The sequence below is a fragment of the Emydura macquarii genome, unplaced genomic scaffold (assembly GCF_026122565.2).
Source record: "Emydura macquarii macquarii isolate MOO-44397 ecotype Brisbane River unplaced genomic scaffold, CSIRO-AGI_Emac_v2 contig_1551, whole genome shotgun sequence".
NCBI lineage: Eukaryota > Metazoa > Chordata > Testudines > Chelidae > Emydura > Emydura macquarii.
In genome coordinates, this window is record NW_027131688.1 from 6,324,587 (window position 1) to 6,344,055 (window position 19,469).

The following is a 19,469-nucleotide window of genomic DNA, read 5'->3' on the forward strand; positions in this document are numbered from 1 at the left end:
TATGCTGCTCGCCTTTGTGCTGCTTTGGTCCCTGCACAAATGATTGCTGATTGGCACGGGAAAGTTTCCTACAATAGGGGAAGAAATAAAGCAGCTCTGCGAAGGAATCTCTGGCAGAGGATTGATAAGTACCTCCAGGAAAGTTTTCTAGAGATCTCTCTGGAGGATTCCTGTGAAATCTTGGAGTGCATTAATACACTTTGCCGCCACACTGCCTAGCTGAACAGGAATGGGAAGCACATGCAAACATAACTACTCTTGTGCATTCTGATCCCTTCAGCCAGCTGTATAATACAACAAAGCAGAGGACAGCTGTACCTCAAGTAACCGAGCAGCATCAGCTCAAAAAAATCACCCGAGCTCCCCTCTCCTGCTTCCTGTAAACGAGAGCTAGAGGGCTGGGATTGGCTCAGACCCTCCTGGGTCGAGAAGAGGTCCTGGCTCCCCATGTCAGCAAATGACCCAGTCCCCTGCTCTTCATCCTCCAACACAACCTCCTCATCCACAAATTCTTCATCGGGAATGAGTCCAGTATCTGCTGCCTCCAAGCACATGGAGGTATCCATGGATCTCTTGGCAGTGGATGTGGGGTTGCTGCTGAGGTTGGCTTCCAGTTCCTTATAGAAGTGACAGGTCTTTGGCTCTGAACCAAAGCGACAGTTTGACTTCCTAGCCTTTTGGTACCCCTACTGCAGCTCCTTGATTTTTGCACGGCACTGCAGCATATCCCGTTCATAGCCCTTCTCTGCAATTAAACGAGAAATTTGACCATATGTATCGAAGTTCCTTCGGCTGTAGGGGAGCTGGGACTTCACAGTCTTCTCTCCCCAAATGCTGATCAGATCCAGAAGCTCCAGTGTGCTCCAAGCAAGAGAGCATTTGGTGCGTGGAGCCACCTGGCCAGCTGGGAAGATGAGATGTAAGCTCTCCACACCATCCTAGAGGGAAATAGAATTTCAAAAATTCTTGGGACTTTAAGAGGGAAAGGGCATATGGCTGCAGGGCAGAGGAGTTCAACTGATGGCCAGAGTGGTCAGGATGAGCATTGTGAGATACTTCCTGGAGGCCATTTACTTTGACAGAACCAAGTGCGATGTCTACACTGATGTTTTGTCACTAAATCTTTGGGGCAAAAAGCTCTATGCCTCTCATTTTATTTTTTGACACAAAATCGGGGGAGTTGGGTCAGCTGAGGTGGGGGAGAGGCATGATTGCAGTGTGTACACCACCACTGTTTTGGTGCAAAAAGTTGACTTCGGTCAACAAAAGTCTATATTGTAGACCAGGCCTAAATCAGGAGTAACTCCATCAAAGACTATAGAATTGCACAGGGCAAAATTAGTAACAAAATATAATTCCAACACAATATAAATGTGTGAATAAACATAACATTATTCACATTCTGTTCCAATCTGACCTTCAAAACCTTCATGTAAAAAGTGGAAGAACCTGCTAGAAAGCTTTTTTTCTTGGTAAGGCAGCCTGCATAACTGATAAAATGCATAGTTGATGGTAATGGTGGAGCTTTGCGTCTCACAAATAGGATCAGATTTTCAAAGGGGCCTTGACCCATCTTCTGAATGTATTTAATATGTGTGCACATACAGTGTACACATACACAAAATACATAGTTAAATGGCTGATTACTTGATTTACTTGTGCAAATGCCATTTGCACAGAAAAATTCTGGACCTGATACTGCACTTATTTATTCAGGCAACACTCCCATTCATTTTAAGAGTTTTGCCTGGATAGTGATTTGAACTGTAAGATTGCTTTTTCTGTCTTTTACAGACATGAGTGATTGTCCATGCAATCACTTTTTAGCAACCATTTTTTAAAAGCCTGTCACTTAACTTCTATTTTGCATTAATCAAATAATCAAAAAAAGACTACTGTCCTTGCAAATTAAGAAAATTTTGTTTCTTATTAAGATATAAAATGATCGTTTTTATATTTAATTATGGAAATCATAGTTGCGGTCAGTGTCACTCTTGCCGTTGTTGCATGGAAATATCTACTATGCAAAATAAAGTCCATAATTAATTCCTTCTTCATTGTCTGGCACCTTGGAGATCAAGGAAAAAGGAGACTTGGAAGAAGGAGGCAGAAAAAGAAAATGAGAGAGAGAAAGAAAATAAGGATATTGTGGGAATACTTTAAGATTTGTGGATTCCTAGGGACACACCAGACTTCACTGTGATAATATAGTCTTGTCATTTCAAAATAGTCTCTGATTTGACTTGTATAATATATTTTATATTGTGTTTTTAACTCCAGATTTAAGTGTAGCTAATTTTTTCTTTTGTGATTAAAAATAACTTAGTTAAATAATAATAATAATAAAGTTTAAAAAGAACAAGTTAAATAATAAAGATTATGAAATTATGGTATTTAATTCATTAACATGGTAGCCATTCTCTTGATGTTAGTCATTTTAGAATGTACAGCTCTTTTTATAAACAACAAAAATGTAATCTATTATTCCACAAGAAAGAATTCTAAGATACATATTTTCCTTATTTGCAGGTGATGGTTGGATTCATAGTGTCACAACAAATGAATGGAAACAACTTACCCACTTACCTAAGAGTAGGCCTAGGTATAAAAAAAGTCATCATTTGCTGAAATTACTGAATATTTTGAAATATGATTTAAATAAGGCAGTACATCAGAACACCTTCCTTTAAAATAATGTATTTATCAAAATATTTTGATACAAAATGAGCTCAACATAATTGAACAGCTTGCTTTATAATTAGTTCTATTCTTTTTCATTATTAGCCAGTCTTTTTATTCTCAATATTTATTATTAAAAATGCTTGCTGACATTAAAAGGGTGTCTTTAATGAAAGGGGTACAGACTAAATTAACTTGATGTTTTACTTCCAAATGAGTAGATGTAAGAAATACGTAAAAGTAAAATGTTATAACACTTTTACTAATTAACATTAGAAGTATTTAATAATATACAACTACATGAACCATGAAAGTTCATTATTTGTAGACAAGACAGAACCATGGAAACATTGCACTCTTTTCTAGGATTCTTTCTGTTTTTTTTCCTGAACAGAAATTGCTAATAACACTTACTCTATTGCATAAATGAATTTAATACAAAGCAACAGTGGATGGGTTTAAATTGCAGTATTTTGAAAGACTATAATTTTTTTAGTTGACTTAATTACTGACCAAAAAGGGCCCAGTTCAGGCATCCACTGTCTGCGTCTTTCAGATTTGCACAAGTAGACTTTTTTCAGAGCTTGTATAGAACAAAAACATAATTTAATTTTAGAGAACTAAGAGCAAAGGAAATGTGTGATTCTTTCCATGTCTGACTGAAGGAAGTAAGTCTCATGTTATGAACCTGGAAGTTATACAGAGAGTGCTGTTGAAAATGAGTATTTACTGCATCAGGATACTTTTTTTTTGTTTACTTTTACCAACCACCGTATTTGCAGCATTCCCTATACTTATAATCCAAAATACTGTAAATATCTAGATAAATTTAAATACTGTAGGTGTTACATAGCCAGTTTTTAAAGGAATCTATTGTATATGTTCACCTGGGCATTTACAGGTTTCTTCCTGAATTATTTACCACTTCAATATTTCAGCCATATTTAGTTTAAATATAATAGGATTATTCCATAAGATCTGTTTGGTTGAAATTTAGGAAAATACATTAAAGTCCAAGTACTAATAATCATACTTAGCTTTAGACAACACTTTCCATCTGTAGATCTCAAAGTGCTTTATGCAAGAAGGTAAGTATCATTATCCATGTTTTACTGATGAGGAAACTGAGGCACAGAGAGATGGAGTGATTTGTTCTAGGTAACACAGCAAGTCAGTAGCAAAGTCAGAATTAAAACCATTTTCCTCTGACTCCCAGTACAGTTCCTTCTCTATATTGCCTTCCATAAAGTAACTGCTGGACCACACTGCCTCAAATAGAGTAATCAAGCTCTAGATGAGTGTCCTCAGTTGGGGCAGGTGGGCAGGCCGGATGGCTGCAGCGCAGACACCACTCTAGACTGTAGGTTAGAATAGTATTTGTGGCCCTTGTGCACAGGTTCTTGGTCAGTAGATCTATATGGGCCTGATGCAGAACCCATTGAAATCAATGGAAGTTTTTCTGTTGACTTCAGTGGGTCCTATTAACACATATCTACTGGCTTCTAATCTGGCCCACTCTGGAAATCTCCTTACATGCTGGTCTATTTGGAGTTGGTGTAGAGCACATTTTCAGTATCATATCTGTGCCCTATCTCCTCATACATGCATAGGGTTATTGCAGGGCCTTCAGAACACAGAAGGCTTCATGCAGGCCTTCTGCAGTGAGATGAATTTGAGAACAGGATTTTTAACTGTGTTGGCAAACAAATGTATAGATGTATATCTCCCTATATAAATATATAGCTTATATCACATGCACAAGTGCATTAGGGTATTTCTTGATGTTCCTACAAAACTTTATTGATTTATGGCAATCCCCCAGAATCATTTATGTAAGAGAGATTTTTCTGTTTCTAATTATAAATAATGAACTGACACTCTGTTTATAGACCTACAGTCCTTAATGAACCTTGTGTGTCTTGCTGGAAAAAGTGTTTTTGTTTTGTTTTTTAATTGCATCTGGGCTAAGACTTTGCATGCCAAGTTTCTTCCCAGAATGAATTTTTTGTTTGTTATAAACTCCCAGTGTTTAACTAAAGGATAAACTATGGCATTGCTATAGTTATAGGTAGAGAGTCTGTGTAAAAAGGTTACATTAATCAGCGTATGTACTATGTAAATAACATGCTTTATTAGAATGTTTAGGTGATAAGTTAGAGCAGCTGTGAGAGGACATAAACTCTATCAGTCTATAGAAAAAAAGCATCAGGTTTCAAGCTAGAATGTCAACAAAGTCAAGGCAGGAAAGGCTTTCCAGTGTTCTTCGATGATCAAGTCCAGGCCAGAGTTTTCCTAATGCAGATAAGACAGAGACAGATCTATCTACAGGTATGAGGAAGAGAAAAGGTGGGATACAGTTTAGTGTAAGGAGAACAGTGAATAATTGCTGAAATGAATGACGTAAGAAAATGTGAGTGAATTTAGTTTTGCATGAAAATTCCATTTATGCATACCCTTAAACATAAGGGTTAAAACATAACATAAAGGGCCAAATTCTGCATTGATTACACTCTATGCTATCCTGTTTACCTCAGTGGGGTTATACTTGGCACAAGACAGTGCAGAATTCGGTCAGTTAATTCTAGTAATAATAATAATTAAATGTAGTACAGTGAAACCTACTTAGATGAATCACTGATAAAATAAGTTCATAAGAATCAATTTCCCCAAAAACATTTTATATACATAACACAAACAAAACTTCTCCTGCTGAGCATGAGTATGGAAATTGTCACAATCAGAAAGTGATCTGCATGAATTGGAGTGAGGCAGAAAAAGGATGTATGGGAACTGGCACAGAAGAACCTGTGTTCTGAGACTCAATCCTAAAGTTCAGGAATAAGAGTCAGCACAAAAAAGCCCATAATCTTAATTTGTTAGTAATCGTTAATTAAAAAATAAAGGTGGAAAACTGATTATAAAAATAAAATATTTATTAGATGTAAATATTTACCAAAATATTTTATACTTAAGAGTTTTCCACTGTAGTTTTTTGTGTAAAAAAATTTATATATGTGTGTATGTGTGTATATGTCAGTCTGTAAGTTCTCTTAAGGTAAAATGGCTAGTCATATTTCTTTCCCTTACTTTTTAATCTTGTCATACTAGTATAGAAATGAGTAATTTGATCTTTCAGGCATTGTTCCTGAGTGTTGAAGCCTCCTGAAATATTTTTTATACAGTAAGAGTTTAACAAAATTATAAAATTACTCTTGGTATATAGTATGAGACCAGTAAAAATTCAATTTGTCTGTTTGTACGTAATGGATTCATAGCATTTATAAAATTGACTGCTGCATTTAACTAAGTTATCATGTCATTATTCAAGTTTCTTTTTAAATAAGTCCTTTGAAATATGAGAAATAAGGGGAAAATCATGTGATGTGGATGAGGTTATAGTCATTCAGGTAAATGTTCTGCTTCCCTGAATCTTATATTAAAACATTTAAAATTCGCTAATTTAGATTTGTTTTGCTGATAATATGCAAATAAATCATTATTATCAAGCTATTCATTCTATTTATAAATTTGTTTGTAGGTTGTGGCACACAGCCTGTCTTGGCACAGAAGGAGAAGTGATGATCTTTGGTGGGAGCAAAGATGACTTGCATTTCTTGGACACAGTCAGTAAATTTAATAATGAGTCTTAGTCTTGAAATTAAAACTACTTATAATTTAATTAAAATATTAATTCAGCATTATTGCTGAGAATTTAAATGCATGAAAATCAGGACATTCAAGGCCAACTCAATTGGTATAAATCAGTGTAGCGTCATTGACATAGATTCCTAAATTCTATGGCCTGGAGGAATTGTTGTGATCATCTAGTCTGACCTCCTGTATAGCACAGGCCATAACTTCCCCAAAACAATTTGTGGAGCAGATCTTTTAGAAAAATATCCAATCTTGATTTAAAAATTGTCAGGGATGGAGAATCCATCAAGACTTTTGATAAATTATTCCAATGGATAATTACTCTCACCATTAAAAGTATATGCCTTATTTCCAATCTGAATTTCTCTAGCTTCAACTTCCAGCCATTGGATCGTGTTATACTTTTTTCTTATAGATTAAAGAGCTCTTAATAAGTACCTAGATGGGAAACAAATATTTAATAGACTGTAATCAAGTCACCCCTTAACTCTCTCTTTGTTAAGCTAAATAGTTTGAACTTCGTAAGTCTAACACTGTAAATCATGTTTTCTAGTCCTTTAATCATTCTTGTGACTCCTCTTCAGTGGAGCGATCTTGATTTACACTATATGAGGATGTGATCCTCAAAGTTTTGGTTCCTACAAGAACTATAATTCATTGTCATTCATGAATTATTTGGTATTACTATATAGTGTGTTAACTTTTGTGCCTTAATGCATAGCATGGCAAATATCCAGAGCACAGCATCCAACCCAAGTAGTGGGATAGGGTGCTATGTAGATGTGCAGGGGAAAAGCCAGAGAGGTACACTCCATACCTCAACCCTCCAAATGCATGGAACCACTCTGTTGAGCCTTCTTCAGCAACTCCTCTGTGGGAACAGACACTAGAGGATCTGCATAACTACAGATCACCCACTCCCTATGCCGCTATATAGGGGGCATCTGCAGAGCTGAGTTCCACGCAGCACAGGACATGTACTTGTGTGCATAACTTACTCCTGTGAGTAGTCCCACTGAAGTCGTGAATAATTATGGACATGTGTGAGTGTCTGCATATCTAAACATAAAAAATAGTCAAGACTCCACAAGTAAATGTAACAAACAGTAAGAGGGAAAGGGGAAAAAGGACTATGGTAAAAGTAATAGTATCATCTGGTTACATAAGCTAATAGTATGTATACCTTGAAGGTTCTAACTCATTTAAACTATTTTTAATTTTACTTTTCAATTACCGTTTTAAACATTTGCTATTAAACCATAACCTCCATTATTTGTATATTATTTATTGTAATTGTTTTTCCTCTATTCTACTGACTATTCCCAAACACCTTTCTACCTACCATTATTAGTTCATTTTAAAAGATAAACTATCCCCACAACTCCTAAGCTTTTCTCCCCCTAGGAGCCCTGCCTCACATTGGGCTGGAAGGCTCTTAGGGCTCTTCTGCTGTCCAGGAACCAGCGGTGGGTCCCTGAAGGTACCAGAGGGCAGATACTCCTTTGATCAATAGTAGAACATATATTCTGACATCATTGTTGTCCAGGGCTGTGAAGATGCAAGGAGGGTCTGCCCATTACCTAAATCCCTTCTCAATTAGCACTTTCCCACATCTCTTTAACTCAACAGTTCATCTTCCAGCCCCATAAAGCACTTCACAGGGGCACTTGATGCTGTAAAGATGTGGTCCTACCGTGTTGCTGACAGGGGAAATTGAAGAGATCATGTGTCTACAAAGTCCTGCCTCTGTGGGCATGAAGGTGGCGGTTCAAAAGTATATGGTTAAATATTTTTAATCTTTATAACATAATTGTTAATCTAAATATTCATAAACTTTAATTCTACTTCGAGTGATTGCTCATATCCATTCCAATATAGGTGAGTGCGTGCTCCGTGCACTGGTTCCCAGAACTTTTTTCCCCTTAGCAAGCCCCGTAGGGTCGGCTTAGGCACCCCCTGGAGTACTGCGTTCATGCCGCAGTACATAGGGCACCGCCGACCCCGCGGGCCCTCAGTTCCTTCTTTCCGCCAGTGACAGATCCTGGAATGTCTGCCTCTTGCCAACTAGCAAGTAGCATCCCCTTCGTATAGCATCCTGTTTAGATAAGTGACTGTTAATTAGTTGTTAAGTAGCATAGTTGTTATCATTAAGTGTTTAGTTAAATAGATAAGATAGATAGCCCTCAGGGGCTTAAGGTTGGGCCATGCCTGGCTCAACCAGCTTCAAAGCCTGCGCAGCCTGCAGCAAAGCTTTCCCCGTGAGTGACCCTCACGACCGCTGCCTCGGAGAGCAGCATAGAAAAGACAGATGCAAGATCTGTAAGGCCTTCAAGCCACGCACCCAAAAGGAGAGGGACGCGTGTTTAAAGGCCATACTTATGGAGTCTGCGCTTTGGCCAGACTCTGAACCAGTGCGTTCCCCTGTGGCACCGAGCGTCTCCTGAGTGCAGAGAGCTCCGCCGGCACCGATGTTGAGCCACCCGGTGCCGAAAAGGAAGAAGCGGCAGGACACAACGTGCCAAGACTCCCCTGCACCGCCCGCCCGGCCTAGGGGGAGTCAGGAGATGCACCAGCTGCGTGCCGTGGAGATTACTCTGGCACCTGCATCTCCTTGCAGGGAGCCTCCCCCGACTCCTGGGCATAGGGGAGTGCACCTGCAAGGGCTGTTGATGCCAGAGGCGTGCTGGGTGGCCCTGGTGGGTGGCAGAGACAGGAGTCAAAGTCTCCCCCCAGATGGTCATGGAGGGTAGAGAGTGTGAACTCCCCTCTCAGCTCTGGCACCGAGGGTGGTCGAGAGGTTCAAGCACGAGGCGACGCCGATACAGTCCCGCCTTGAGCGGGAGTCACAGTTCCAGTTCTAGCACCCCAGCACCGAGTCCAGCTCGGCACTGGTCTAGATCCCCGGCATGCAACCCGGCGTGGATCCCAGCACCTGAAGACACTGAACGCGCTTGGCACTGGTCCCCCCCATCACGCAGCCCGGCGCAGATCCTGATGCCCGAATCCTAACTTGCTCAGCACCAGTCCGATCCCTGGCACCGGCAGGGAGTCCGGCACTGGAACAGACACAACGGCACTGGTCCCGATCCCCGGACCGTAGTCCGGCAAGGATCCCGTTGCCGAAGGACTCGGCACCGACGGCGGCAACAGCACCGCACCACTGATCACGGTGTTTGGAGTTGGAGCCGGCACTGAGACGACGACAGCACCGCTCCCAGTCCCCAAAGGGGAAGTGCCATCTCAAGACCTCGGTGCGGAGGCAGCGGTCGTCGTCCAGCTCCTCCAGTTGCTCACCCCACCGCTGGCACCTCAAGCATCGGCACTGTCGATCCTCCACCTCGTCATCGTCTTGGGGTCGGTCATCAACCAAGGCGGGCAAAGGCCGTAGATACAAACAATCCAGCGGCTCGGAGTCCCATGCCTATCATTGGGAGGCATCCCAGTCGGCACCGATGCCAGCACCAGCGTGGCCACATGGACCCTGGCAGTGGCCATACTGAGGGCTTTGGGGGACCCAGATGGGCCAAGGTACGGTGTTGGTCCACTCCTCAGTGGCCCAACCAGCACCCCCCCCTCCGAGCCAGCCAGTTGAGGGCCATTCCTCAGAGGAGGAATCGGACCCTGGGGAGGGTCCCTCCACAGAGCCCCTCCCACAATCCTCCTCGTCCTCCCCTGACGATGTGGCCGCCAGGGACCATAGGGCGCCAGTTCCTGACTTTAAGGCATACCAGGAACTGCTTAAGAGGGTGGCTAGTAATTTGAACCTTGAGCTCAAGGAGCTGTCTGAGGAGGAGGACCCTCTCTTTGGTGTGTCGGGGTCAGCAGGGCCCTCCAGAGTCACCCTGCCAGTACGTGAGAGGGTCTTGAAGCTGGCCAAGGCCCTCTGGCAAACCCCTGCATCGGTTGTCCCTATGTCTAAGGGTGCCGAAAAGAAGTACTATGTTCCCGCGGAGGGGTTCGAGTATTTGTACACCCACCCCGCTCCAGGAACTCTCGTTGTTGATGCTGCCAATCAACGAGAGAGGCAGGGGTCCCAGGGCAGTACCCCCAAGAATAAGGATTACAAAAAATTGGACCTTTTCGGCCGCAAGGTCTATTCTATGGGGGCCCTGCAGCTGAGGATCATCAGACGCTCCTTGGCAGATACTGGTCCTCCTTACAGAGGTTCGTGCAGGTGTTACCGCAAGATCAGGCGGGGGATTTCACTGTGGTCATTGAGGAGGATGCTGCAGTAGCAGGGGCAGTTCTGCAGTCGACCAGTGATGCAGCAGACGCTGCTAGCAGAGCGATGGCGTCAGGCATCGTGATGCGCTGGTCTGCTTGGCTGCAGTCTTCCGGCCTGTCACAAGAGGCCCAGCAGTTCATCCAGGACCTACCCTTTGATGGCGCTGGCCTCTTCCCAGAAAAAACAGATGACAAACTGCATGCCCTCAAAGACTCTAGAGCTACTCTGAGGTCCCTAGGGCTTTATACACCACAGGCCTCGAGGCGCCATTCTCAGCCTCAAACCCAGCGCCAGCCCCAGCCTGCCCCTAGGCTGCCGCCCAGACCTGCTCAACTCAGGAGGGGTCAACACAGATACAGGCCACCCCACTGCCGCGACCGCCAGGGATCCTCGGTGGGCCACCAGCAAGGCCCAGACAAGGGAAATAATAACAAGAGGCAGTTTTGATGGTGCGCCCAAGGGTGGCACTTCTCCCGTCTCTCTGGATTGAACCCTGCCCTTTGCCTACAGACTCCGGCCGTTCTACGCCGAGTGGCGGAACATTACATTGGACCGCTGGGTCCTCGGTGTAGTCCGCTGGGGCTACGCCCTACAGCTTAAAGCCTTCCCCCCGGACTCTCCCCCTACCCCGTCCCTCTTCAGGGACCTCTCTCACGAGCAACTCCTACACAGGAGGTGGATTCCCTCCTCCGCCTTGGAGCAGTGGAAGAGGTTCCTCCATGGGAAAGGGGAAAAGGGTTTTACTCACATTATTTCCTCATTCCCAAGGTAAAGGGGGGCTTGAGGCCCATATTAGACCTCCGCTGTCTGAACAAGTTCATCAAACGCCTCAGGTTCCACATGGTTTCCCTAGCTGCCATTATTCCGGCTCTAGATCCAGGGGACTGGTACGCTGCCCTCGACTTAAGGGACGCTTATTTCCATATTACTATTCTGCCCGGTCACAGACGGTTCTTCAGGTTCGTGGTAGCTGGCTCCCACTACCAGTTCTCGGCCCTGCCCTTTGGCCTCTCGTCGGCACCCAGGGTTTTCACAAAATGCATGGTGGTGGTAGCAGCCCACCTGCACCACAGAGGAGTCCAGATCTTCCCCTATCTGGACGATTGGCTGATCCGAGGCAGGTCCAGGGCCCACGTGAGGAACAGCCTGGCACTTACCTGCGTGATGTGCACCAGACTGGGGCTGCTCATAAATGAGCAGAAGTCCACCCTCACCCTGGTGCAGCGCATAGATTTCATCGGGGCCACCCTGGACGCCACCCAGGCCAGAGCCTTCCTCCCACGACCTCGCTTCGAGGCCATGGCTGCCATAATCAGTGATCTCCACAGGTCCCCCACGACGACAGCCAGGCACTGACTTCAGCTGTTGGGACATATGGCAGCCTGTACGTATGTGGTGAGGCTGGCTCACCTCAAGCTCAGGCCTCTCCAGGCATGGCTGGCCTATGTGTATGCACCAGCCAGGCACTCATTGAACAGAGTGATCATAGTTCCCCCTCAGGTACTGACCTCCCTGGATTGATAGAGGGACCCAGGAGAGGTTCTGAGGGGTGTTCCCTTTAGGGACTTGGCACCGTTGGTGACTCTTATCACAGACACCTCGGATGTGGGCTGGGGGGCCCACATCAGCAGCGACCGCAGCACCCAGGGGCTCTGGTCGGCACAAGAGAGGTGTCTCCACATCAATGTCCGGGAATTCAGGGCAGTCAGCTGGCCTACAGGGTGTTCCTCAGATTCCTGAGGGGCAGGATGGTGCAGGTCCTTACGGACAATACAGCAGCTATGTTCTATATGAACAGGCCGGGGGGGGGGGGGCGCTCCTTGGCCCTTTGCTAGGAAGCCATCCGACTTTAGGACTTTGTGGTGAGGCACGACTTCCACATATCTGCCTCTCACCTCCTGGGGGTCAGGAACGACAAGGCGGACCACCTCAGCAGGTCATTTCTACCCTGACACGACTGGTCACTACACCCGGAGGTGATAAGTTTTATCTTCCACAGGTGGGGTGTTCCCCAACTGGACCTGTTCGCGTTGTCCTGGAACAAGAAGTGCCTGAGGTTCTGCTCGCTCCGGGGTCGCGAGCCGGGCTCCATTTCCGACGCGTTCCTTATAGACTGGACGGGGACCCTCATGTATGCGTTTCCCCCCCATTCCGCTACTGCCCAAAGTCCTCTTGAAGATCAAGAGAGACAAAGCGGACATCATACTGATTGCCCCAGCCTGGCCGAGACAGCACTGGTTCAGTGTGCTGCTGGATCTGTCCATCACCCCGCCGCTGCCGAGGCGTTACGACCTGCTCTCCTAGGACCAGGGTCACCTGCTGCACTTGGATCTGGACTCCCTCTACCTGAAGGCATGGAGACTCTGTGGCTGACGGAGGGAGAAAGAGCCTGCTTGGCGCAGGTCCAACAGGTTCTGCTGGGCATCAGAAAACCTTCCACTCAGGTGGTGTACTGGGCTAAGTGGAAGTGGTTTACCTGTTGGGCGGAGTCCCGGGATATCCCACTGAGCTGCTCGCCCATACAGGCAATCTTGGAGTACCTGCTCCATTTGAAGCTCCAGGGTCTAGCACTGGCCTCCCTGAAGGTGCACTTGGCGGCCATCTTAGCCATCCACCAGCCGATGGAAGGGAGGTCATTATTCTCGCACCCCATGTCTGTCAGGTTCTTTAAAGGTGTGGAGAGGCTATATCCGCAGGTCCGTGACCCGGTACCTCCCTGGGACCTGGACCTGGTCCTCGCCATGCTTACAGGACCCCCCTTTGAGCCCATGGCTACATGCCCGCTGCTCGTCCTCTTGTGGAAGGTATCCATCCTGGTGGCCATCACATCAGCTAGAAGGGTCTCTGAGATAAGGGCCTTGACCTCGGAGCCCCCCTACACTGTCTTTTATAAGGACAAGGTGCGACTGAGACCCCACCTGGCCTTCCTGCCTAAGGTGGTGTCCCAGTTCCACTATAACCAGGATATCTTCTTTCCCGTGTTTTTCCCAAAACCGCAGAGGTCGGAGGAGGAGGAGGAGCGGAGATGGCACTCGCTGGATGTGAGACGAGCCCTCGCATACTACATTAAGCGAACACGGCCGTTCCGGAAGTCGACGCAACTGTTCGTGGCGGTGGTGGACCGGATGAAGGGCTCACCTGTCTCCATCCAGCGCATCTCCGCCTGGATCACCGCTTGCATCAGAACCTGCTACGAGCAGGCGAAGATGCCGCTTCCAGGAGCAGTTTCGATGCACTCAACCAGAGCCCAGGCCTCGTCGGCGGCCTTTCTGGAACAAGTACCCCTGCAGGACATCTGCAAAGCAGCTACCTGGTCATCGGTCCACACCTTCATGTCCCACTACGCCATCGTGCAGCAGGCAAGAGAGGACACAGGCTTTGGCAGGGCCGTACTAATGAGAGCAGCTCACTGTTGACTTCTACCCTCCTCCAAGGTATGGCTATTTAATCACCTATATTGGAATGGATATGAGCAATCACTCGAAGTAGAAAACAGGGTTACTTACCAGTAACTTGTTCTTCAAGATGTGTTGCTCATATCCATTCCACACCCACCCTCCGTCCCCACTGTTGGAGTCGGCAGAAAGAAGGGACTGAGGGCCCGCGGGGTCAGCGGTGCCCTATGTACCGGCATGAGTGCAGTACTCAGTGCCTAAACTGACCCTACAGGGCTTGCTAAGGGAAAAAAGTTCCGGGAACCAGTGCACGGGGCGCGCACTCACCTATATTGGAATGGATATGAGCAACACATCTTGAAGAACAACAGTTACTGGTAAGTAACCCTGTTTTATAATTGTGGTAATCCATTTTATATCATCCCATTGAAACAAATATGAAGGTATTCCTGAGATAACATTGACATTAACAATTGATCTTGGTCCTACTGCTGATTGTTGCTGTTCTTCTTCTTCGTTAGGGTCACTGCAGTGATTTATTGATTTTTCAAACTCAGCCCTACTCGCTTCTCAGGTGAGTTTAGATTATACAGTGGCACAGAGAGTCTAGCATAGATAATTATATATATATATATATATATACTTCTTTTAACTAAATAGTTTTTTAACACAAGGCATTTTGAATTATTCTCACCTGGATTGGTAGGTAAGAAACAAAATGATTAATTTAGTTAATAGTGTAAATATGCTGTGTAAACATGTTTCAAAACAGCTTTAAAGCTTTGGTATTATTATGGAATGGATTATATATAAATTATATATATTTTTAATTTAACGTTTTTTGTAAAACTTTGTTTGATGTTTCATGTGTTTTATCTTTGGGTTATAAGAACTTAGTTAATTATGACATTTTTTTCAGGTTGTGCCTTGACTGCATTGGTAAAAATGCCAGCCTTTTAGAGAATCAAATATCCTGGTTACCATCCAAAATTTTGCCACAGGTGTTGAAAAAAATAACCTTTTGGGCTGCAGCTAACCATCGGCAAGAAAAAAGAGCTGAAACTGAAGGACAAATGCAAATGAATGTCACCTGAACAAGGACAATAAAGATATTGACCACTACATGTATTTATAGTGTACAGCGAAGATTTTTGTTGACTGTTTACTAGCAGTACGCATAAGGCATTTGTTAGGCTGAGTTTCTACAAGAAAATTCTTTTTGTTTCCTAATGTACAGAAAAGAGTTAAAACTAAATATTCTATATATTGTAATAACACCACTTGAGGTTGCAGAGGTTAACTTTTGCTCTTATGGTGTTGGTGAGTGAATTTATAAAAAGTACTCTTTTGAAAGTAACAGAAAACAGAACTTTTTCAGATGCATAATCTTATTTCCAGTTTTGTCACATCAGCACTTGCCAATGAAGACAAAATTAGTTTGACACAGTATCCCTGTAAACTTAACGCTAGTTAATATGATTATAAGTGCAAATCCTGTTGTTTGATTTATTTAATTTAACAGCACCATATTGAAAGCTTGGTTGTTGACACTTGGGAGGTAACCATCATACACACAAAAAGAAAAATCAACAAGCTGGCTAACTGTGGAACTTTAAAAGTTATAAAAAAAAAAGTATTAAGCTAAATCATTTTGTATGTGAACATTCAAATGCAGTTCAAGACGTTTTACTGTAATACTCTAATCAATGACATTTTTTCAAAATAGATTTTATATATATTTTTATTTTTAAATGTGTAAAGCTTATATTTAATTTTGGTTCACACATTTTGTTTATTTATTGTAAAAAAGGATATATAGAATTACTATTTTCCTATCTGTTTCAGGTATTTAGTTAGTTGGGACCCAATCATTAACATTTTATGTACACAGGATATTTGAACATAGACCTATTCTGATTAGTTTTTGCCATTTTTGCAATCTGACTAAAAATCATACGTAATTAGGAAAAGGGATTTTTCAGTGAATGCATATCTTAGAAGGAAATATATTATGGCTGAGTATCACAGTTGAGCCATATTTGCCTACTTTCTTCAACTAAGGAGACATTTGATATTAGTGAAAAAAAATTGAAGTGGAAATGTAAATTGTCCAGGTATATGTGGTCCTTTATGTTAAAAGGGATTTCTCCACACAAGGAAATGGTTCAACTTATTAAACTGGCACCAAGGATTGTAGAATTTTCTTAGTTAAAGCATCCACTTCTTTCACTTCTTAATGTATAGCTGGGTGTACAGCTCTTATCCTGCAGAACAAGGGACAATTTAAAATACATCCTGTCACAATGTGTATGTTAATTACTGAAAATTTGTTATGTCCCTCATCCTGCAAAGACTCACATGCATGTTTGACTTCAAGCACGAGTAGTCCCATTGAGTTCAGAGGGATTACTCACATGCTTAAAGTTATGCACGTATAGGAGTCTTTGAAGGATCTGGACTTAAAAGAGCTGCTTAGACTGATCTGATCAAATTTGAAGACATCACTTCCAGGCTCCACCTCCATCCTCAGCTTTTATTTCGGGAGTTTAGAAGTTTTGAAAGTCCTTTTAAAACTGGTTCTTTCACATATGGAATTATAGTTTTCTCAAATAGGAGTTAGGTTTAGGGATAGATAATACCATTTTGGAATTAATTATAAATCCTTAAAAGGCAGTTTTTGGAATAAGTATCTGCATTAATGATACTAGGAACAATTTCCCCGCAGATCCACATGAGGGTACTCAAGTCTGGTGTTCTGCTTCCCAATATATGCAGAACTCACAATGACATCAGTGAGAAATCTACATGCGTAGAGGAATACTGAAGTACTATTCTTACTGTACGGATGTGAGAGGAGAATTTTGCCCATTGACTTACAGAGGAAATAGGATCAAAACATTTTGTGGCACTATGTAATCCTTAATCCATTTTCTTTAGTTTTCTTATTGCACATATGCTGCTATCAACATTTAAAAACAGTGGAATGTTAGATGTACCTGGGACATCCAATAGCAAGGCAAGTGCACTTTATAGGAATGTTCCTGGAGAATTTTTAGCATGAGAAGTCAAAATGGTTAATTTCAGATTGTATGCAGCAGTGCAAAATGTGTTTTAATTATCTTAATACAAGCAATTTTGTTATTACCCTCGGGGAAATGTTCTTATGCAAAGAAGTTGTTAGTATAAAAAAGTGGTAAAATACCACTACATTTTTTGAATGGAGACTGTGTTCAGATTCAGTTACAGATATTATCAAAAGTGCCTTTAGCACCAAGTTATGTTTTCATTAATGTTTCCGAATATCTGCAGTGGTTTCTTTGTTTACAGTTATAAAATGGAATAAAAATGTGAATTTTTGACAGACTACATTGTAAGTCAGTTATGAACACAGACTGCAAAATATTTTGCAATTCTATCAGAAGTAACATGTTTCTGTTAACATGTGGCTGTAGCACATTTTGAGAAAGTACTATTTGTAATATTTCATTTCTAAAAGCAGAATATTTTAGGACATAAGGATCCTTGCACTTTCATTGACATCAGTGTGTCCCATATTTTGAATTTGTTGTCCCAGAATTTCACAATTTCCCTCCACCCTGACTGCTGTCTAAAGCTTTGCTAATTCTTCTTCTTCGAGTGATTGAATATGTCCATTCCACTGCAGGTGCATGTGCACTTCATACACAGGTGTTGGAGTTTTTTTCCTTAGGAGTACCCATTGGGGCAGCATGAGTACCCTCTGGTGCCTCACACCACTGCATGCAGGTATAAAGGGCTGCGCTGCCCACATCCCCCACCCCACCCCCCCGAGTTCCTTCCTCCTGCCAGTGTCAGTTATTGTTGCAGCTACAGTCTTTGTTTCTCCATATCTTCCCTCCTTTACTGTAAATAGCACCTGTAGTGTTAGTCTTGTACAGTATATCTGTAAATAGTTAGTTTTAGGAATAAGTTTAGAATATTATCTTTTTAGTGTATGGCTACCAGTGCTTGGTTGGGTACCAGGTTTAGTATTGGACTGATGCCCCATTCATGTGGCTCCAAGGCCTGTCATTCATGTAATGGTCTACACCAGTGAGCAACCCACACCCCATCTGCCTTAAATGTCTAGGAAGGCACATGTAAGTGACAAACACCACACTTGTAGAGGGTTCAGACTCCCTTCAAAAAAGGACAAGGCTTCCAGACTCAAGTACCTGCCCACAGAGTCTGCACTTGATCCACTGTCAGAACCCTCCTCTTCCAAACGGGTACTGACCATGTCCGAGTCTGTTCAAAGTACTCCTGTTGTAACAGAATAAGTTACTGCACTAGGTGAGAAACCATTCCTTTGGATGAGTAGTCCTTCAAACCTTGTTCAAGTAGCCTCTGAGCCCACCACCAGTTCGAATTGCTCAAAGAAAAAACAGTTACTTACCTATCTGTAACTGTTCTTTGAGCTGAGTTGCCTAAGTCCATTCTACAACCCGCCCTCTTTCTCTCTATCAGAGTCTTTCTGGCAGGGAGGAATTAAGAGGGAGCAGGGGCAGTGTGACCCTTTATACCTGTGTGCAGTGGCATAAGGCACCTGAAAGTGCTCATGCTGCTCTGATGGATACTGCTAAGGGAAAAATCACTGACAAATGTGCATGAGGCACACGCACACACGTACACATCTCAAAACATGCAACACATCTCAAAAGAACAGTTACGGAAAGGTAGGTAACTGTTTTTTTCCTGTTATTACGCCAATAAGTTTATTCAGCACCACAGTAATCAAATTCCCTAGAAGATTGAGAGGTAGGCACTTAAGCATTCATCTTTTTCCCAAAACCTTGTCCAGAGAGATCAGTAGAGACATGTAACATGATTTGCCAATGATCAGCCAAAGCTACGGGGTGGTAGATGCCATCAGAGTCAAACAAGCTTCCTTGTGCTATCCAACAGAATCTTAGATGATGGTGGAATTTGACTTTTCCACAGGTCCCTCAGACCTTTCCGACCTTTCATCTGTTTCCTTCCCCAGGAGTCCAGCTGCTCAAAGAATCCACCCTATATATGGGCAACAGAGGATGTGCCCTTTGCTTGACGTGGCTTTTGGGCAATTTTCTGTTTACGCTTGTTGATCATGATCCTAGAGGCTTCTTCCTGAGACCAGATGGTAACTTCCTGTGTGGTCTCCAGGGATTTTACTGCTTCCTGAGCACTTGTTTGTAGATTCCCATCTCCATTATTATCTCGTGATCTGCCACATAGCTTCACTCCCACCTTTCTTTGAAGTTACTCTAGAAAAATCACAGTTGCTTCTCTTGCTGCCCACATATTTTTGATTTAATGTACTGAATAAACTAATTGTCATGATTCCCAGAGCCCTTTTCCCCCCCTTTGACTTGAGCACTGCCATGAGTGCTGGTATCTTTATACAGAAAAGACCGAGTAAGGCCCAAATCCTGCAGATGACTCTGCATGGTAGACCTACTCTTCAGTGGAACCCCACTGAAGCCAATGGGCTACTTGTAGACACAAGAGTCGCTTAAATA

At 43.3% G+C, this 19,469-nt stretch overlaps 1 protein-coding gene across 1 annotated transcript in view; it reads left to right on the plus strand.

The window, feature by feature from the left end:
• Positions 1–17,317, plus strand: part of KLHDC1 (kelch domain containing 1) — a 60,347-nt gene extending 43,030 nt beyond the window's left edge. Inside the window, exons 10-13 of the mRNA XM_067554730.1 lie at positions 2,530–2,602; positions 6,218–6,302; positions 14,475–14,527; positions 14,873–17,317. Coding sequence (XP_067410831.1) covers positions 2,530–2,602; positions 6,218–6,302; positions 14,475–14,527; positions 14,873–15,047 — 386 coding nt within the window. The 3' untranslated portion in view covers positions 15,048–17,317. The remainder of the gene's footprint in view (positions 1–2,529; positions 2,603–6,217; positions 6,303–14,474; positions 14,528–14,872) is intronic.
• The last annotated feature ends 2,152 nt before the right edge of the window (positions 17,318–19,469 follow it).